Source organism: Mastigoproctus giganteus, chromosome 10, assembly GCF_048544385.1.
Source record: "Mastigoproctus giganteus isolate SK-2022 chromosome 10, ASM4854438v1, whole genome shotgun sequence".
Classification (NCBI taxonomy): Eukaryota; Metazoa; Arthropoda; class Arachnida; order Uropygi; family Thelyphonidae; genus Mastigoproctus; species Mastigoproctus giganteus.
Genome location: NC_143584.1, coordinates 227,484,203 through 227,504,472, shown reverse-complemented (window position 1 = coordinate 227,504,472; position 20,270 = coordinate 227,484,203). Strand labels below are relative to the sequence as shown.

Sequence of the window (20,270 nt, the reverse complement as noted above, 5' to 3'; positions counted from 1 at the left end):
AAATCGTTTTGCAATTTTTCTCATTAAATTAATTTTTTACTTAATTTTTAATTGCAGTAAATTGATTTTTAATTGTGTTCAATTGATTTTTAATTATTTTTTACTGTAATGTAAGTTTTTCAATTTTTTAATTGTTTTCATTTTTATTTCTGGAGAGTATCATATGGAAGTGTTCTACATATCATATTGAAGTAAACTTCTCTTATTCTATTACAAATAGCACCACTTAAAACTGGTGACTTATACTATTTGTGTATTAATGGCATGCAATTTTTTTTTTTTTTTTTTATGTAAACCCCAAACAAGAGAGGTATTAGAACCTATAGTACTTAGTACCGTGCTTGGGTTGGAGATTGAGAAGATGAAAGAAGATATTTGTTGACATTAGACTTGAACTTCTATAGACTGTAATTTTTAGGAAATATGTATGAAGGAAGGTTGTTCCAGAAAACGGCAGTTGAATGAATAAACGAGGTAGATGAAAGGTTGGTTCTGTGAGTTTGAAGTTGGACAGTAAATGGATGTTGGGTGATGGCGGCACATGTTCGGACTGTTTTGAAAGAGAGAGTGGGAATTAGAGAAGCCAATTCAGAAGAACAGTGCCCATGGAAGTATCTGTAGAAGAGGCATGCAGCAGAAACAGTACGTCTATGAGACAGCGAATGGAGAGACTCTGTCAGAGATGAATAAATAAATTCTTTATTGCTAATAATCATTAATTAACCTAACTGCCCTCTTCTGAATGGAATCAAGAAGCCTGAGAGAGAGAGGTTTGGGGGGGACCACCCCAGATGTGCGAACAATATTTCATGGTAGGCGGATTTGCGATTTATACAGAGTGAGCAGCTGTTTGCAAGAAAAGTAACGCCAAGAGTGAAAGAGAAAACCAAGTTTTTTAGATGCAGAGGAAGCAATATTTGTAATGTGCTTGTGCCAAGAGAGTTTAGAAGTCAGGGTAATCCCAAAAGAGATATATCATTTTGCATAGAAATCAGAGTGCCACCAAAGATAAGCATAGGAGCAGAAGAATCCTTTTTGCGAGATATAAGACAAGACTGAGTTTTAGAAGGATTGAAATCAACTAAGTTGTCTTCGCCCCACTGCAGAATTACCTGGAGATCAGCATTTCAGGAATTGGTAGCAGATTTGAAAAGTTGATGCTGATTGAGCAGAACAAGGTTTCTTAAAATGGAATGTGGAATGCAATGTGCTATCATCGGCAAAACTATGGATGGGATTTCCAGTCAATGGAAGAAGGTCATTAATATACAAGAGGAAAAGAGTGGGGGGAAGAACTGAACCTTGGGGGACACTGGCGTTAGTGGAGAAGTTAGAAGACAGAGAGCCATCTACCATCACCCTCAGTGAGCGATCAGAGAGAAAACTGGATAACCAATTACAAAAAACAGTTGGCAAACTATAAGATGGAAGCTTGTTTAGAAGACCTTTAGGCCAAACAAGATCGAAAGCCTTTGAGATATCAAGAGCAACTGCTTGTGTTTCACTGAACTTTTCCATTGAATTAGTCCATAAATGGGTAACGTAAGCCAGAATATCACCAGTGGATCGACACGGACGGAATCCATACTGGCAATCATTGATCAGACGGAAGGTTTCTAGGCAGTTTAAGAGTTGGTGGTTAATTGATTTCTCCATTACTTTAGAAAGAGTAGAAGTAATTGAAATGGGTCGATAATTGGATGGGAGGGATTTGTCATCCTTTTTAGGAACTGGCTGGATATGAGAAAATTTCCAAACAGAAAGAAAAACACCATTGGAATAAGAAAGTGAAAAAAAGGTGGCAAAGAGAGAAGTAAGTTCAGGAGCAGAGGTTTTGAGAACAATTGGAGAAATGGCATCAGGACCTGGAGCTTTCTTAGCATCAAGATTCATCAAAATCCTTCTAACATCCTTTTGATGGAAAACCACAGGAGGCATTGAATGGAGTGTGTTGGGAATGGTAGAAGGTGTTTTACCAAGATCATTAATACGTGAGTTGGAAGAAAAATGGGATGCTAGCAGGTCAGATTTATCCTTGGCTGAAGTGACAACAGAACCATCTGGTTTGGACAGAGGTGGGAGCAGAGATGGGCAAAAGTTGCGGCCAATAGCTTTGGCAAGAGACCAGAATGCTCGGCTACCATTAGGGCAAGAAGCAAGTTTTCTACTCTTAACCTGTTCAAACTCAAGTTTGGACTGATTAATAACTGCTTTACAATTGTTGCCAGCTTTAGTGTAGGCAGAAAATGAAACTGAAGAATTAGAAACAAGCTAATTACGGTATGCAATGTTCTTCTCTTGAACAGCCTTAGCACATTTATTGGAAAACCTAGGTTTAGATAAAGGACGAGATTTTCAAGTGGAGTGTGGGATCAAGGGTTCCATTCCTGCAAGAATAGTTTCACTGACACAATCTATCTGAGCAAATGTTGTCATCAGAAGTTTTGAAACAGTAATCCGGCCAAGGAAAAGAAGAAAAGAAATCTCGCAGGTCATCCCATTTTGCATTCTTGTGATGCCAAACAACATGAGGTTGGGAAAAGCCATGAGATAAAGGCTCCATTGGAGCCTTTATCTCATGGCTCCAAGTGACAATCACCAAGTTTTGATCTGAGGTGCCTAAAGGACTTTTCACTTTGACCGTGTACTTAGAAGGGTTGTTTGTGAGAAAAAGATCAAGTGTGTTGGCTGTATGGTTAGGATTGTCCTGTATTCTTGTAGGTAAATGAACAATCTATGCAAGGTCATTAGTAATTGCAAAAGCCTCGGCATCTCGACCAGCTGTGTCGGTGTGACTAGAAAACGGAAGCCAGCTGGAGTTGTGAACGTTAAAATCGCCAAGGAAAATTACCTCACTGTTAGAAAAGTTGGACTGGGGAAAGTCATGTTGCAAAGAGAGAAGTCAAGTTGCAAAGAGAGGAATTCAAAGAGCTCCAAGTGATTAGTGGAATTGGGAGAATGGTAGACACAACAGATGAATTTGACACAATGAGGTAGAGAGATTTTAAGCCAGAGAAGATTGAAAAGAGGAGATTCCAAATTACCAAGTCTCTGACAGGGAATATTGGAACTGACATATGCACAAGTGCCACCTTTATGGTCTGCACTCACAAGATGGTATCCAGCTGGATATCATCATTCTTTTCTTTCTTGGTGATGTCCTTCTACTTCTGACTCTCTCTCTCTCTCTCTCTCTCTCTCTCTCTCTCAGGGTAACTTAGGAATATTTTTATTTTTATTGGCTGGTGCAGCATAAGCCTCAAACTTCCTTGCACCATGTAGCTAATAATAATAATAATAATAATAATAAAAAATAATAAAAGTGCAGTCTCCAGTTAAATTATTTATGTATTAATGGCATGCTATAAAACATGGGCAAATAAAAGCTTTTTCATCCATGGTTCAATGTGTTTGACCATCCTAACTTTACTGTCAATATACAGGCAGTTCTTGCTTTATGAGTTTTCACTTTATGAGTTTTTTTTCCCCAAGTATCAAGTATCAACAAAATCGAAAATATTAACATTAATTTTAAAAAATTGATGTTAAACATTCATAAATACCGCATTCCAAACCACGCGCGTAGCTATACAATACAGTGTACCCCGCTTTAAGATATTAATCAGTCCCAGAGACACCATTGTACAGTATTTAAAATATCGTAATATGAACCCAATAGCACATTGTGTTTTGGTAATTCGTTTTATGATCTCGGAAGTTGAATTTTTCGCTGTATGGACAAGCTATTTATCTCTCTAAAATATCATTTTTATGGTCACGAGCATGACCTTAAGGCCATATAAAAGGTCGTAAGCATGTTTTGTAAATTGTATTAGTTTCCAATTCAAATCATTAAAATGCACTACACTTTCATCGTTATCATATGTTCCGTTATAAGAATCAATTTTAAATGCCTTTGTAATATTTTTCTAAAGCACATTTCTGGAGATCACGACCATAAAACAATTTGCACTTTCCAGTTTATTGGGCTTTTCTGTTACTGCAAGCAATCATAAATGTGTAGTAAACTCGATCTTATTGCATTTGTGAAAATACCAATAGCTGGAATTGTGTGGTTTTTTACATTATTATGGTGAAATGTATTTCCCCTTTACTGAGATCTTCAGTCGTATAAAAAACATAAATAAATTTTCCGAATCTTCTCTTCATTCTTGTTTTTTTAAGCTTCGTAAACTTGTTACACCACATGAATCATGTTAGTTGCAATTTGTGTGTGCCGTTAAAAAATGCTTATACATGCAATTGTGAAATTTATAATTAAAAGAGAAGATTATCTTGGAAACAAATGTCTCTTGAAACATTTCTGAAGAAGACAACTCCTTGTGCAACAAACCAACGAATGCTGAGCCAATTATGAGTGATGAACGAGTGTGCATTTAGTCGTTGATGATGATGAAGAATAAACATTCTTTAACATTTGATGAAGAATAAACATTCTTTAACATTTGATGAAGAATAAACATTCTTTAACTTACTTGATTTTACAGGCTACATTTTTATTTCTTTCAATAAATCAATCATTGTTTAAACATAAACTAATTAGCTAACTAATTCATTATTGAGTACGTAACCCCTAGTTTTACCCTTATGTCTATGGGAAATAAATTCCTGCTTTACGAGTTTTCGCATTACTTGGCACTAGGAACGAATTAACTCGTAAAGTCGAGAACTACCTGTACAACTCATATTTGATAATGGAAACATTAATCTTGATAACAAAAAAAAAAATTTTTTTAAATCACAAATCACTGCACCATAACCAAACAAGCAATCATTTATCTTTGATGCAAGGTTTTTAAAATTCTAAATACTGCAACATAATTTGGCTTACAGAACAAAAATTTTCTTTATTAATGTCTCTAAATGGTCTTGTCTCCACATCCAATTTTTAATAATATATTAAAAATATATTATTAAGAAGACAGCTGGAAATATCCACCATGCTACACATATTATATTTCAAAATACATGCAACATAGCTAATTCAATGTTTGATCTGGCTGATTTTTTCTCTGAAAAGGCTTAAAAGAATATTTTATTATTAAAAACATTAAAAACATCATAGAATGCCTATTTAATTAAATACAATAGGGAATTGAAAAAAAAACAACAACATTTTAACTTACCAGTAAAGATTTCCTTAACTCTCTTAGAAGTGTCCGAATAAGTTCCAAGTGTGTATCCAGATACCGCTCATGTTCTGTTATGTCTTTCAGGTTTCCCTAATATGTGATAAAATTAAAAATATTTAAATTGTGTGTGTGTGTGTGTGTGTGTGTGTGTGCGCGCGCACGCGCACACACGCACACAGATAGAATGGGTCCAAACAGCATAAAAAATGTTTTATACTTAAAAATGGAAATCAAAATTCAGTGTTCTCCCCGGGACTTATTGAATGGGCACACCACCCAATGAATTTAACTGACCATCCGGTTAAAATTTAAGCGATTCTCGTGGTGCCATACGGTACTGCTCACTGATCTCGATCAATATTAATTTGAACATACATGCAAACGCGGTCAATGCGATGGGAACATATAATGTTAATTATGCAATTACTTATCACTCTGGATCACTTAAGTCACATTTATAAATAACAGAAAATTTTATAATATTTTAAAGTATTACACTTCCCCACCCAGCTGGCTATATTTTCTGGGGAGAACACTGAAATTGGTAGTGAGCAGATGTATTTCTAAAATGCAGGGAGAGCAGGATAAGATTAGGATTGAAAGGTTAGATAATTGCATTTAAATAATTTATTTAATATATTGTTAAGTTTATTTTGATGTTTTTTTTTCTGTGATAGTCCGTAAATTTAATTTTTATAATATTATAAATATAATTTTTACATTCTGTGATATTTAGTAAATTTAGCAATGGTTGTGACAAGTTACACCTTGAACACTTCGTCAGAGGGTATCATGACTCATAAAGAAAAAGCCAATGGCAATTTCAGGGTGAATCATGATTTTATCATTTGCAGAACCTGTGGAATGTATTCCAAGAATGACCTAGTGGGTAATCATAGCTCACCTGGGGATTCTTTTCTTTGTCACCATTGTATAGCGTGTACCAACTGAAAGTTAAAAAAAAAAATTGGTGCATTGCTGGAAGAAGTTGAGTCACTGAAAAAAAAGGGTGCTAGTCCTAGAGAATAATGTAACTGGGAGCTCATCAGGGACTCAAGACTCTAGTGATGCACTCCCAATTTGGGCCCCAAAGCAAAATAACTAAGTGTAAACTGTTCTAGTTAAAGGACATAGTTCTATTAGGAGACTCCATTGTCAGGGAAACAGAAAATAATTTTGAAATAAGAATAGGTGGACTAGAACAAGAGTATGTCTGCCAGGAGCAACAGTTAAGGATCTCACCAACAGATTGTCAGATTTTAAGGGGAAGGGGTAGAGAAAATATTATTATTCATGTGAGGACTAATGATATTAAGTACACACAATCTGACAATTTTTAGTCAAATATAGGACCATGCTGAAGAAATGCCATGAGTTAGGTCAGAATATCTATGTTCTGCAATTCTGCCCAGGCACGATAGGAGAAATTATATGCTGAAAGCCTTGTGGATTAACTGAAGACTTGAAGGAATCTGCAAGGCTTTTGGGGGAAAATTTTTTATCAGCTTGCCCACACTTGTAGGTAGAATAATGAAGGTTCCAGATTACTTAAGCAGAAAAAGACAGCATGGAAAAGTTACAGAGCAATAAAAAGTACCAAAACCTATAACAGCTACAAATTTATCTGCAAATGTGACCCCAATTCACAAAGGAGGATCAAAGGCTGACACAAGTAATTATAGACCTGTGAGTTTAACTTCTGTTCCAGGAAAATTAATGGAGGCACTAGTTAAAGAAGCACTGCATGATCATTTAGACAAAACTTCAGTTATAGCTTGGACACAGCATGGTTTTGTTAAGGGGAAGTCTTGCCTGACCAATTTGATTGGATACTATGATGCAGTCACAAAGGAACTGGATGCAGGGAATAACTTTGATATTATATACTTGGATCTTAGAAAGGCTTTTGATACTGTTGCACATGGAAGACTGCTGCACAAATTGGAGCAGTGTGACATTGGAAACAAGTTGCTGCTGTGGATAAAGGGGTGACTGAGGGGGAGAAGACAGAGAGTGGTAATCAATGGACACTGTTCGTCGTGGACTAGTGTTATTAGTGGAGTCCCTCAGGGCTCAGTGTTGGGTCCATTATTGTTTTCTGTATTTATAAATGATATTGATGATAGTATATCAAGCTTAATGTTGAAGTTTGCAGACGATACAAAGGTAGGCAGGGTTGTCAAGGACACTACTGACACTATGCTGCTGCAACAGGATCTGGAAAGGTTGAGCAGATGGGCTGAGAGGTGGCAAATGAAGTTTAACATTGACAAATGTAAAGTACTACACATGGGAAACAGCAACCCCAGAGCAACGTATCAACTCTGTGGTACTACATTGACAGTGGTAGAGAATGAAAGGGACCTGGGGGTGGTTGTGCAGGCAGATATGAAGTTCTCTGAGCAGTGCAGATGGGCTGCAAGAGTAGCTCATGGTGTATTGTCAATGATATATAGGAATTTTTCTAGCAGGGATAAGGAGGTGATTATTCCCTTGTATAAGGCAATGGTCAGGCCACACCTAGAGTACTGTATACAGGTCTGGAGGCCTCATTTCAAGAAGGATGTAGAGCTGCTGGAACGAGTACAGAGAAGGGCAACAAGATTAGTGAATGGAACAAAGGGGTGCTCTTACGAAGAAAGGCTTAAGTTTTGCAAATTACAGTGTCTGGAGACTAGGCACCAGCGAGGTGATCTGATAGAGGTGTATAAAGCCTTGAATGGTTTGAGCATGCTCAATGCTGATGGGATCCTTCCTCTCGCACAGAATAATCACCTGAGAGGGCATAAATTCAAATTGAGGAAAGACAGATGTAGGATAGACATGCGGAAATTTGCCTTTAGCCAGCGGGTGGTTGGTTGGTGGAACAGACTTCCATCCCTTGTCGTGGAAGTTGATAGCCTAAATAAGTTTAAGGCTCAGCTGGACAGGTATTTCGAACGAACAGAGGGGTGAAGTGGAAGTGGTTTTTTTTTTTTTTTTTTTTTTTGGCTGATGCTGCATAAGCTTGCTTTCTTGCATCAAATGCCTCTACTAATGCTAATGCTAATAATGCCACAGAAAAGGTAAGGCTGACAAAAGCAGATTATGAGAAATCACTGGTAAAGAGAGCCAAGCGTGAGGGTATAAGGAATTCTTTGCATATATAAATGCAAAAGAGAAGAACAAACCAGAACATAGCATGGTTTTGTAAAGAAAAAATCATGTTTAACAAATCTAGTTGGCTATTTTGACAGGGTCACTTGTGAGCTGGATTTAGGGAATTATTTTGACATTGTTTATTTGGATTTCAGCAAAGCATTTGACTCAGTCCCACATGAGCGGTTGCTGTATAAGCTGGAACAGGTTGGAATCACAGGGAAAATCCTTTGGGTTGCCATGAATGTGTTTAAGCAAGCAAGCACTCACTTGGTTCTTCTGCCCCTGAAACACATTGTGCATGCTGACACTCTCACTAACGTGAAATATGGATTTATCACTGAACACGATATGCTCAAGCAGGTTATTTTCATCATCGTTCCTTGCCTGCATTTCCACACAGAAATTGGTATGCTTCACTTTGTGACTGCTTGCACCAGTTGATAGCAGTAAGGCATCAGCTACAAATGTTTCCATAGCACTTTCCAAATGGTTACTTTTGGCAGATCCAGTTTGTGAAATGCACATGTTGATTTTCTCAGGCTTCTGAGGCATGTTGACTTTTTTCACTTCCTCCACTGTTTCATCACTCCCATTTTATCTGCCAGTTTTCTTCGTATGAGTTGCACATCCCACATTCACAAAATTTCAGTGCCATTAATAACAGAATTTCTGCTGGGAGGATTCTTCATATAATGAGTGCAAAATCATCTTCAAATTGTTGTTGCTCACTGTGTTCCTCAAACCATAGAACACAGTGGACATTTTCTGCACTGGTGAAATCCATCATTTTGTTGATGCTACTGCAGTGCCTCTGATGGGGGCAGTCAACTACTAATTATAAAAAAAAAAAAAAAAAATCACTATCGTTGCTATCTTTACACAACTGCCACATGCCCATTCATTTTATATACGACACTGCTACAGCATAAATAGTTGTGTGCTACTTTGAAACAACATCATACATATGGTTTACAAGGTAATTTCAAATAACATTTCAAAGTATATTACAAATCTTTCAGGAAGTGGTGTCATCTCTTACCTGTATTTCTAAGTAATTGCAGTCACAGTTTACAATCATAATAAAAAGAGATCTCAATAAAAAATCGATGTTAAAACTGGAGAAGAGGAAATCATCATGCCTATCTACTATTCTCGGCTGATTTTGGCTTAAAAAATTCAAAAAAATTCTCTGGAATTCAGATCCAGAAGTCAATGAAACCGAATCATAAATAGATAAATACATATATAAACAGATGTAGAGGATAGCATTACATAAAAAAAATTAGAATTTTTTCACAAAATTTATGATTTTTGCAATTTTTAAAAAAATTCTGATTTGATTTTTGAAAAAAATATCACTCATACTGGGTAACCATGCCAAAATAAAACAAATTAACATTTAAAAGCATTGATGTATAAAGTTCATTTTAAACACTTAATTTCATAAAAAAAAAAAAAAACTTCCTCTTAGAACCCACATAGTGCTTATACTATACCACTTTTCACTCCTGAAAGTGGTGAAAAGCAAAATATTCTATGTAAAAATAAGCACTATTTAATTTTGATGACAACAGCAAATGAAAAGTGCTTACCACATGATTGCATCCAAATTCATTAAGTTTACAGCTTCGAGGAATTTCTGGACATCTGGATGTATGTTCATATAGCTATTAAAAAGAGAAATTGTATTTAACCCTACACATAATATTTAAGTTATAATATAAAGATAACTATATAGAACTAATAAATACCTAAAAACTAGGCTGATACTTTTTCCAGGAAAATTCAATATTTCACGAGTGACAAATTGCAAACAAAGGCATACACAAGCAATGGAACGTTCAAGGGATAACAAAATGCACTGATCATTTTTCCCTTTTTTTTTTTTTTTTTTTTGGTTAGTTACAAATTATTATTCTTCTTTTATATTTAATAGCATTCTTTAATTTACTACCTGTAATTCAGCAAAACGATTTAAGTCAAAATCAAATAACTTGTTAGTCCAAGAATAAAATGTTCCAATAAATTGCTCTCTGATAGATGTTTTGAATAATTTCTAAATTTTTTTGGAATTAAACATTTCAGTAGAGTGCTTGGTTAGTCTTTACAATCTTGTACCCCTTCTGATCGATTCATTGCAAGTAGCAGTGATTTACAGTCTTAGTTGCCTTCCCACTGGCTACTTTTACTTAGTGTTAGAGTGAATCCTACCCCCCCCTACCCCCACTGCTGCTTCAAAACAAGAAAACGAGTTCATGATTTTAAAACAGTGGCAAGGGGAGGATGTTTATTTCCCCTTGCCACTGTTTCAAATCAGGAACTCATTTTCCGATTATAAAACAGCCGCAAAGGGGAGAAATAAGCACACTAACTAAAATGGGTACTGTATACTGAAAAAGGTCAGCACTTCCTATCACTGCATTCAAAGCAATGAGCAGGAGTGGCCTGGCCCATCAATCATTGCTACTTGCAATGATCGGTCGGAAGGGATACCATGTTATAAAGACTAACTGAGTGCTTTTATAATTTTGAAACAATTTTAGTTAAACTTTATCACAAAAATATAGCAATTTTTTTGATAAACTTTAACTAAAAATATGGGGAATACTTTGGGGCCAAAATTTTGGGTCTACATACATCTTTTGGCCTGAATGAAAGGAGAGATGATGCAATATACATTTACATAAGTATTATCAGAATTCTGTAGCCGAGTGGTCAGGAGCGGGAGTGCAGTAGCACACGCTCTTTGAGTAGACTGGGGTTCAAGCCCCCGACTGCTGAATACGGTCGATCTGCCAACCTGCACTGGACCAGCGTGGCAGACTAAGGTCCATTTCCCTCAGCATGAATTGTTGAGGAGGCTTCCATCCTGCAGTGGGTTGATAATGGCTGCACTTTACCTTTTTTTTTTTTTTTTTTTTATCAGAATTATGATCTTAATTAATTAAGATTAATTTTTGCTATGTAATTAGCATTTATATTAGCCATACAGTGAAGAAAAGCCAGAGACTTTTTGCTTCACCAAAGTGATAAAAAAAAAAAAAAAATCTATATTATGTGTTTCAATATTCCCATGGGTACTAATTCAACAGGCTTTTGAATTTCCCAAGTATCTGTCTTAGGAAGCTTCAGAAACTCACTACAAAAACACTTTTTGCAATCTAGACTGCATTTATTATTATACAGTGTACTTATTTTAATTTTTAAACACATTTATATTAATTTAAGCTCTTTAGTTCATGTGCTGCTTAATACTGTGAAAATTCCATCCTTCATTCATTTATCCTCACTCATGCCAAAAGCATTATTAAACCTCAATTACATCCACTCTAAGCTACTTAGTCATCAAACTATGTGGCTTACATATTAAAATCTCTCCTAACATGAGCATCCTTTTGCTGTTTTCATCATGTGCAATGCCATCTTTGAACATTGCCAAGAACGCCTTCTAAAATTTTTTGGACTTTTTTTTTTTTTTTTTTTTAAGGTATGACCACCATACTTGGACACAGTTATTTTCAATGTGGTCTCACAATTGCCCTATACAATAGATTAGCATTAGTAGTGACATATGATGCAAGAAAGTAAGCTTATAAAGCATCAGCCAAAAAAAAAAAAAACAAAAAAACCACAAGACACTTTCCATTTCACTTATCCATTTTCTCCAATAATTTGTCTAGATCTTCCTTGAATTATTTAAGCTACTGACATTCACAACAAATACATATCAAAGTTTCTCAAGAAATCAATTACTCGTCTATTCTGCAACCATCCTTCCTCAACTTGAATTTATGCTCTCTCTCTCTCTCTCTCTCTTGTGTGCAATCTGAGCAAGAGGAAGATTCTCATCAGCATTGAGCTTGCTCAAACCATTCAAGGACTTAAACACCTCAATTAGATCACCTTGCAGTTGCTAAGTCTCCAGACACTGTTGATGATCCTGTTCAGACAGCTGATAATGTGAATGAGTATTTTGCCTCTACATTTACACATGAGGAGTTATTAATGGAGGTTTTTCAAACCGTAACAGGGCACATAATGATTTTCTAACAACTGAGAGCAAAGTGGAAGGGAAATTGTTTAAGTTAAACATAAGGAAGGAACCTGGGGTGGATATGATCTATCCAGTATTTATTAAAGGGGGCAGCAAAGGGAGTAAGCAAACCCTTTGCCATGATTATGAGAGCATCCTTGCACTCAGGAGAAGTCCCCTCAGACTGGAGATGTGCAAATGTATCCACATTTCATAAAGGGGATCTAAGGGTGACACGAATAATTACAGACTAGTTAGTTTAACTTACATTCCAGGGAAATTAATACAAACACTAGTTAAAGATGCATTGCAGAATTATCTAGACAAGACTGCAGTAATAATTCAGAAATGGGGTTTATTAAGGGAAAGTCTTGTTTGACAAATTTGATTGGATTGTATAATGTGGTTACAAAGGAACTGGATGCAAAAAATAATTTTGATATCATATACTTGAATTTCAGGAAAGCTTTTGACTCTGTTCCAAATAGATGAGTACTGTATAAATTGAAGCAGTATGGTATTAAGGATAAGTTGCTAAAATGGTGGATAAAAGGGTGATTGATTGGGAGAAGACAAAGAGTGGTAATAAATGGACACTGCTCTTTGTGGGCTAATGTTATTAGTGCAGTCCCCCAGGGTTTGGTGTTGGGCCCACTGTTGTTTTGTATATTTATCAATGATATTGATGAAGGTATATCAAGCATAATGTAGAAGATTGTAGATGATACAAAGGTTGGCAGGGTTGTTAATGACAGTAATAGCAGTGTACTACTGCAACAGGATCTATCTATCAGTGCAGTCAGATATGAAGTTTTCTGAGCAATGCAGACAGTCTGCCAGATCACATCACGGGATATTGTCAATGATATACAGGAATTTTGCTAGTAGAGAAAAGGAGGTGATTATCCCTTTGTATAAAGCAATGGTCAGGCCACACCTTGAGTACTGCATACAGGTCTGGAGGCCTCATTTTAGGAAGGATGTAGAGTTGCTTCAGCATGTACAAAGCAGGGCAACAAGATTGGTGATGGGAACAAAGGAGTCTCCTTACCAAGAAAGGCTTAAGTTCTGCAAATTGCAGCTGCTGGAGACTAGGCACCTGCGAAGTGATCTGATTGAGGTGTTTACGGACTTCAATGGGTTGAGCACGATTAATTCTGATAGGATTCTTCTGCTTAATCAGATTACAAACCTGAGGAGGCATAAATTCAAATTGAGGAAAGACAGTTGTAGAATAGATGTGCGGAAATTTGTCTTTAGCCAGCGGGTAGTTAATTAGCATTAGCATTAGTTGAGGCGTATGATACAAGAATTGCTTTCTTGTATTGCTTATATAATTGCTTATACAGCAACAGCAGAAAAACAAAAACAAAAAAACAAAAAAAACTTTCCCATTTCACCCATCCAGTCACTCCAAATGTTTGTCTTGTTCAGCCTGAAATTTATTTAAGCTATCAACTTCCACATCAACGCAACTTGCAAAACTTAAGCCTCTCTTGTCAAGAGAACCCCTTTGTTTCTCTCACCAATCTTGTTGCCCTTCTCTGTACACGCTCAAGTAAATCTACATCCTTCCTAAAATGAGGCAACTTGCTCTTAATGCCATACTGCTCCAATTTGTAAAGCAGTCTTCCATGTGCAACAATCAAAAGCTTTTGTGAAATCCAAGGCCTCCAGATCTGTATGCAGTACTCAAGGTGTGGCCTGACCATTGTCATATACAAAGGGATAGTTAGCTCCCTGTCTCTGCTAGCAAAATTCCTATATATCATTGACAAAACTCCACAACTTGCTCTGGAAGCCTGCCTGCACTGCTCAAAGAATTTCATATCTGACTGCACAATTACCCCCAGGTCTTTTTCATTCTCCACCTCCCTGAGTGTAGTACCACACAGTTGGTACATTTCTGTTGGATTACTGCTACCCATATGCAGTACTTTGCATTTGTCAAAGTTTAACTTCAGTTGCCATGTCTCAGCCCATCTGCCTAACTTTTCTAGATCCTGTTGCAGTAGCATAGTGTCTTTACTGTCATTAACAACCCTGCCAACCTTTGTATCATCTTCAAACTTGGACATTAAGCCAGATATACCTTCATCAATATCATTGATAAATACACAAAACAACAATGGCCCCAGCACAAAACCCTGGGGGACTCCACTAATAACATTAGTCCATGTAGAGCAGTGTCCATTTATTACCACTCATTGCCATCTATCACTCAACCATTCCTTTATCCTTTGCAGCAACTTGCTCTTAATGCCATACTGCTCCAATTTGTAAAGCAGTCTTCCATGTGCAACAATCAAAAGCTTTTGTGAAATCCAAGTATATGATATCAAAATTATTTTTTTGCATCCAGTTCCTTTGTCACCACATCGTAGTATCCAATCAAAATGGTCAGAGAAGACCTCCCATTAACAAACACATGCTGTGTCTGAACTATTACTGCAGTCTTGTCTAGGTGATCCTGCATCACTTATTTAACAAGTAACTCCATTATTTTTCCCCGGAACAGAAGTTAAACTAACAGGTCTATAATTATTTGTGTCACCCTTAGAGTCCCCCTTGTGAATTGGGGATACATTTCCACATCTCCACTCCATGGGAACTTCCCCTGAATCTGAGGATGCTCTCATAATTATGACTGAGGATTCGCTTACTTCTTTTGCTGCTTCCTTTAATATAACTGGATAGATTCCATCTGCTCCAGGTGCCTTTTTTATGTTTAACTTCAACAATTTCTCCTCCACTTTGCTCTGTGTTATTACAAAATTATTTAGCTCCCTGTTAGAGTTAATGGATATCATCATTCTTCTCTTTCTTGGTGATTCCCTTCTACTTCTGACACACACACTCTCTCTCTCTCAGGGTAACTCAGAAATTTTTTTTTTTTAGCTGGTGCAGCATATGCCTCAGGCTTCCTTGCACTATATGGCTAGTAATAATAATAATAATAATAATAATAACTTGCAGAACTGAAGCCTTCCTTGGTAAGACTCCCCCTTTTTGTCCTTCACCAACAACCCCAGGGGCTCACATCTGGTGAGTATGGGCTTGGCACACCCAGGATCCTGAGCTGGATATCATCATTCTTCTTTTTCTTGGTGATTCCCTTCTGATTCTTGTTCTCTCTCTCTGGGTAATTCAGAATTTTTTTTTTTTTTTTTTTTTTTGGCTGGTGCAGCATAAGCCTTAGCCTTCCTTGCACCATATGCTAATAATAATAATAATAATAATAATAATAACATCATTGCCCTTCTCAGAACCTCTTCTGAAACACCCAAATCCTTCCTGAAATTAGGCATTCTGACCTGTACGCAAGATGTGGCCTAACCTCTGTCTTATAAAATAGGATAATCACATCCTTATCCCTGATGATATCTAGAAGCAATCGTTTGATAAATCAGTGATATGCCATCATGAACTTTCCTTCCTTGCTGCATATTTGCACTGCACAGAGAATTTCGTTGAGCCCCCAAATCCCTTTCTTTTGATATCATTTTTAATTCAACCCTTTGATATGAATAAGTTAATTTGCCATTATTATTTCTCAAGTGTAAAACCTTGCATTATGGCAGTAAAACATAATTGCCACTTAGCTGACGATCCCTGAAGCCTATCGAAGTCATCCTGAAGGACAATTTAGATAGGCTGCTGCCTGATGCTCATTATTAATCACTCTTACAATTTTATCATCATCTGCAAATCTCTCTCTCTCTCTCTCTCTCTCTCTCTCTTTCTCTCTCTTGGGTAACTCAGGAATTTTTTTTTTTTTTGCTCGTGCAGCATAAGCCTCAGGCTTCCTTGTACCATATGGCTAATAATAATAATAATAATAATAATAAATTAACATAATTTGTTGTATCCCTTTGTCAATATCATTTAAGAAAATCTGAAATATAGATAGTCTAAGTACCAATCTCTGAGGGCTTTAACATTTAACCCTGGTTTCTCTTAAGATTAACCACAGTGGCATAGCTAATGGGGGTGGAGGGGGCAGTCTGCCCTGAGTGGCACTTTTTTGGGGATGACACTTTTCATGTGAGACAATTTTATTTTTATTTATTTTTAAATTTTAGAATGTTGGAATTAAAGTTTTACTTCAAAAATAAACATAAATGTTTTAATTTATTTCCCTATTTTGAGCCCCCAAATCCCTTTCTTTTGATATCATTTTTAATTCAACCCTTTGATATGAATAAGTTAATTTGCCATTATTATTTCTCAATTTTTTTTTGGCTGGTGCAGACTTTTTGACTTTTTGTAGTATTTTTGGTGTGTATTGAGAGGGGCAGAAAACTCAGGGACTGCCGCGAGTGGCAAAAGCTCTAGCTACATACAGATTAACCATTAATTATAACCTTTGCCTTCTGTTGTGCAGCTATCCTGTAATCCATATAAGGATCTTACCTGTGATTTCAAAATTTGTAACAATCTTTCAAGGTCATATTTTTTGCTAGAATCCAAATAAACAATGCCTAAGTTATTTCCTATGTCTAACTCATGAGTGATAATATCATAACACAGATTAAATGGGACAGTTAAACAAGATTTTTCAATCTGACCAGTCTGTACTTGTCCACTTTACTCTTTGAATCACCTTTATGGAATGGCAATACACTGGCACTTTACCAATCCAAGGGCATTCCCTTGGATTGTCTTCCCCCCCCCCTCTGAAGTCTAACGAAGTGCTCATAATTAATGCACTCCTTTAAAATAATTGGGTATATGCAATCTACCCCAGGGCTCTTCATGCTAAAAAAAAATGTTAATAAACAATCCCCCATGATTTCCATATCATGGATTTTACAGTGTTAAAGGTTACTAGCACAGTTCCTCCTCACCATGAAGGTACTTTCATCTGTAAAGACTGTTGAAAAGTATCTAGTCAATTCATCAGCTCTAGCTGGATTATTAATAATTTTCTTGCAACCATTATAATAGTGAACAAAAAAAAAAATTTCTCTTTCCTTTGTATTCACAAATGTGTAAAACTTCTAGATCCCCTTTCTGTGTCATTTAGTTAGCAATTTCTTGTAATTAGTCATTGTCATGCAGTTGATCTGTAATAGTCACTGTACTATTACAGACCAACTTATAACTATTATATTGATTCAATGTTTTTCATTTCTTTATAACTATCCCATGCTATTTTGCTATCTTTGTTTTGTTCTATTAAACTATTTCCTTATTCAACCAACTTTGCATCCTCTTCATGCTGTTTTTAATAGTGTATATATATGTATGAATTTGTGACTTTCATTTGCAAATTTCAAGTTATTCCACAATCCACATGAATTTTGCCTACGATGCTGTCTTCCCATAGGTGCAGTCACATATCCTAGAGGACAGATAGTAGCACCTTAAACTCTCATAGTCTCTTTTTCTGAAATTAAAACCCTAATTTCAAAAATGAATCTCACTTGTCATCAACTACCATAGCACCCCATTATCACCCACTTCCTTTACTGTCAGCCTATGATACTATCAGGATCACATTTCTGAGATATTCTTGTCCCTACTACTTTCCCTACCATGTTAATATAAACAGCAGTACTCTAACTGACAGAAATTTTTACAAAAAAAAAATGATGATCTTGTATATTCTGAATAATCATTATTTGTAATGATTATTACAAAGGAATAATCAGTAAAATTCTAGTTAAAATAATAGCAAATTTGTCTACATTTATAAAAATGAAGAAAGACATGTTCAATGAAAATTGTTCTTACCTTCATTTGTAGAATTCCACCAGTACCACAATAATAACATGTAATAATTCTGCATGGGCATGTGCCCATATGAATCTAGGAAAAAGAACAAAAAGTGAAGCGTTTATACTAAATATTATAATTTCTGTTATATAATAGTTGTTCAAATGAAAAAGTAGTAACAGTGAACACTGGAGAGAAGTTTAGACTACACAGAAATATTAGTATTAGTTGAGGCAAAACATGCAAGAAAGCATCTTTTGCCTCAAGAAAGCTTGTACAGAAAGAAAGCTTGTACAAAAATCATCAAAATCACATAAACTCCAAAAAAAAACTCCAAAATCATCAAAAAAAAAAATCTTTCCATTTCACCTATCCATCCCCCTTTCAACAGTTTGTCTAGTCCTTTCTTGAATTTATTCAAGCTACTCATTTCCACAACGTCAGATGAAGATTTGTTCCGGCAATCAAACTTCCACACATCTATTCCACAACCATTCTTCCTCAATTTTAATGAATGTCCTCCCCCAGTGTGCATAGTCTGAGCAAGTGGAAGAATCCCACTAGCATTGAGATATATGATATGTGCAACTGATGCACATACAAGTGCAGTAAACTGTGAAGTGTAAATTGTGCTGTACACATATAGAAGATGGGTATGATGGATCAATCTAAAGAAGAAGTCTCAGATTCATCTTGCACCAAGGTCTCAAGTTATTTCTTCACATAAACTCCAATTTGTTTCATATGAACCCTATAGATTATGTGCTCAGATTTCACTACTGTCAAACCATACCACAAATCTTTGAAGAAAATCAAAATATCATAATAATTCTTCATATGCAACAAGACCTCAATTTGAATAGCCAGTTCAAACAATATTATAATTCTGGTGCTTTTGAATAATGTATTTTTTATAAGATTCGTACATGTAAATTTTAAAATTAACATATCATTCAATAATTGAAACAAAACACATTTTATAATGTACATAAAATCAGTGCAAGGGCAGCAAAAATAAAAAATAAAAAAAAATGAACGTCAACTGAGCTAGCTGGTAGATGCCTGCCTGGCCACTTCTGAAAAGAAAAACCCTTCTAAGAGAACTGACTAATGAATGCTCTTTATCAGAATTCACAGCCAGGAAATTCAGTCTGATCAAATCATTGCATGCAGTGCATACAGGTGTCTGTAAAATTGGAATTAATGTAAACTGATTTTATTTAAAAAAAATTTTTTAATTAATTTTTTTTTGTTGCATGTTTCTTTCCCATACATAACAATCATGTTGTTAGGCTTACAGGAACACAGAAATTATCCTGTTGTGTGGACATGATGGATAGTCCCAGAGAGAAATAACTATAAAGTTCAATAACAATGACTCTGAAAAAAAATTCCAATTATCTCAATCTGTGTAACAAAACTTTTTGAAGATATTTACTTAAATATGTTCGGTTACCGACAGCTCCTGTTCTGGTCATTAGCATTAGCATTAGTAGAGGCATATGATACAAGAAAGCAAGCTTATGCAGCATCAGCCAAAAAAAAAAAAAACTTCCACTTCACCCTTCCATTTGTTCGAAATATCTGTCTGCCTGAGCCTTAAATTTATTTAGCCTATCAACTTCCACAACAAGGGATGGAAGTCTGTTCCACCAACCAACTACCCTCTGGCTAAAGGCAAATTTCCGCACATCTATCCTACATCTGTCTTTCCTCAATTTGAATTTATGTCCTCTCAGTTAATTATTCTGAGCAAGAGGAAGAATCCCATCAGCATTGAGCATGCTCAAACCATTCAAGGCTTTATACACCTCTCTCAGATCCCCTCGTGGGTGCCTAGTCTCCAGACACTGTAATTTGCAAAACTTAAGCCTTTCTTCGAAGAGCAACCCTTTGTTCCATTCACTAATCTTGTTGCCCTTCTCTGTACTCGTTCCAGCTCTACATTATTCTTGAAATGAGACCTCCAGACCTGTATACAGTACTCAAGGTGTGGTATTGTATACCATTGCCTTATACAAGGGAATAATCACCTTCTTATCCCTGCTAGAAAAATTCCTGTATATTATTGACATGACACCATGAGCTACACTTGCACCCCATCTGCACTGCTCAGAGAACTTCATATCTGCCTGCACAATTACCCCCAGTCCTTTTCATACTCTACCACTGTCAGTGTAGTACCACAGAGTTGATACGTTGCTCTGGAGTTGAGGTTTCCCATA

General features: G+C 36.1%; 1 protein-coding gene across 1 annotated transcript in view; it reads right to left on the bottom strand.

Moving 5' to 3' along the window:
* The window catches only part of LOC150080004 (TNF receptor-associated factor 3-like), a 192,449-nt gene that overhangs the window by 100,968 nt on the left and 71,211 nt on the right, over positions 1–20,270 (bottom strand). Inside the window, exons 4-6 of the mRNA XM_090383398.1 lie at positions 18,064–18,138; positions 9,887–9,961; positions 5,148–5,243 (exon numbers count right to left, since the gene is read on the bottom strand). Of these exons, the coding sequence (XP_090239524.1) occupies positions 5,148–5,243; positions 9,887–9,961; positions 18,064–18,138 (246 nt within the window). The remainder of the gene's footprint in view (positions 1–5,147; positions 5,244–9,886; positions 9,962–18,063; positions 18,139–20,270) is intronic.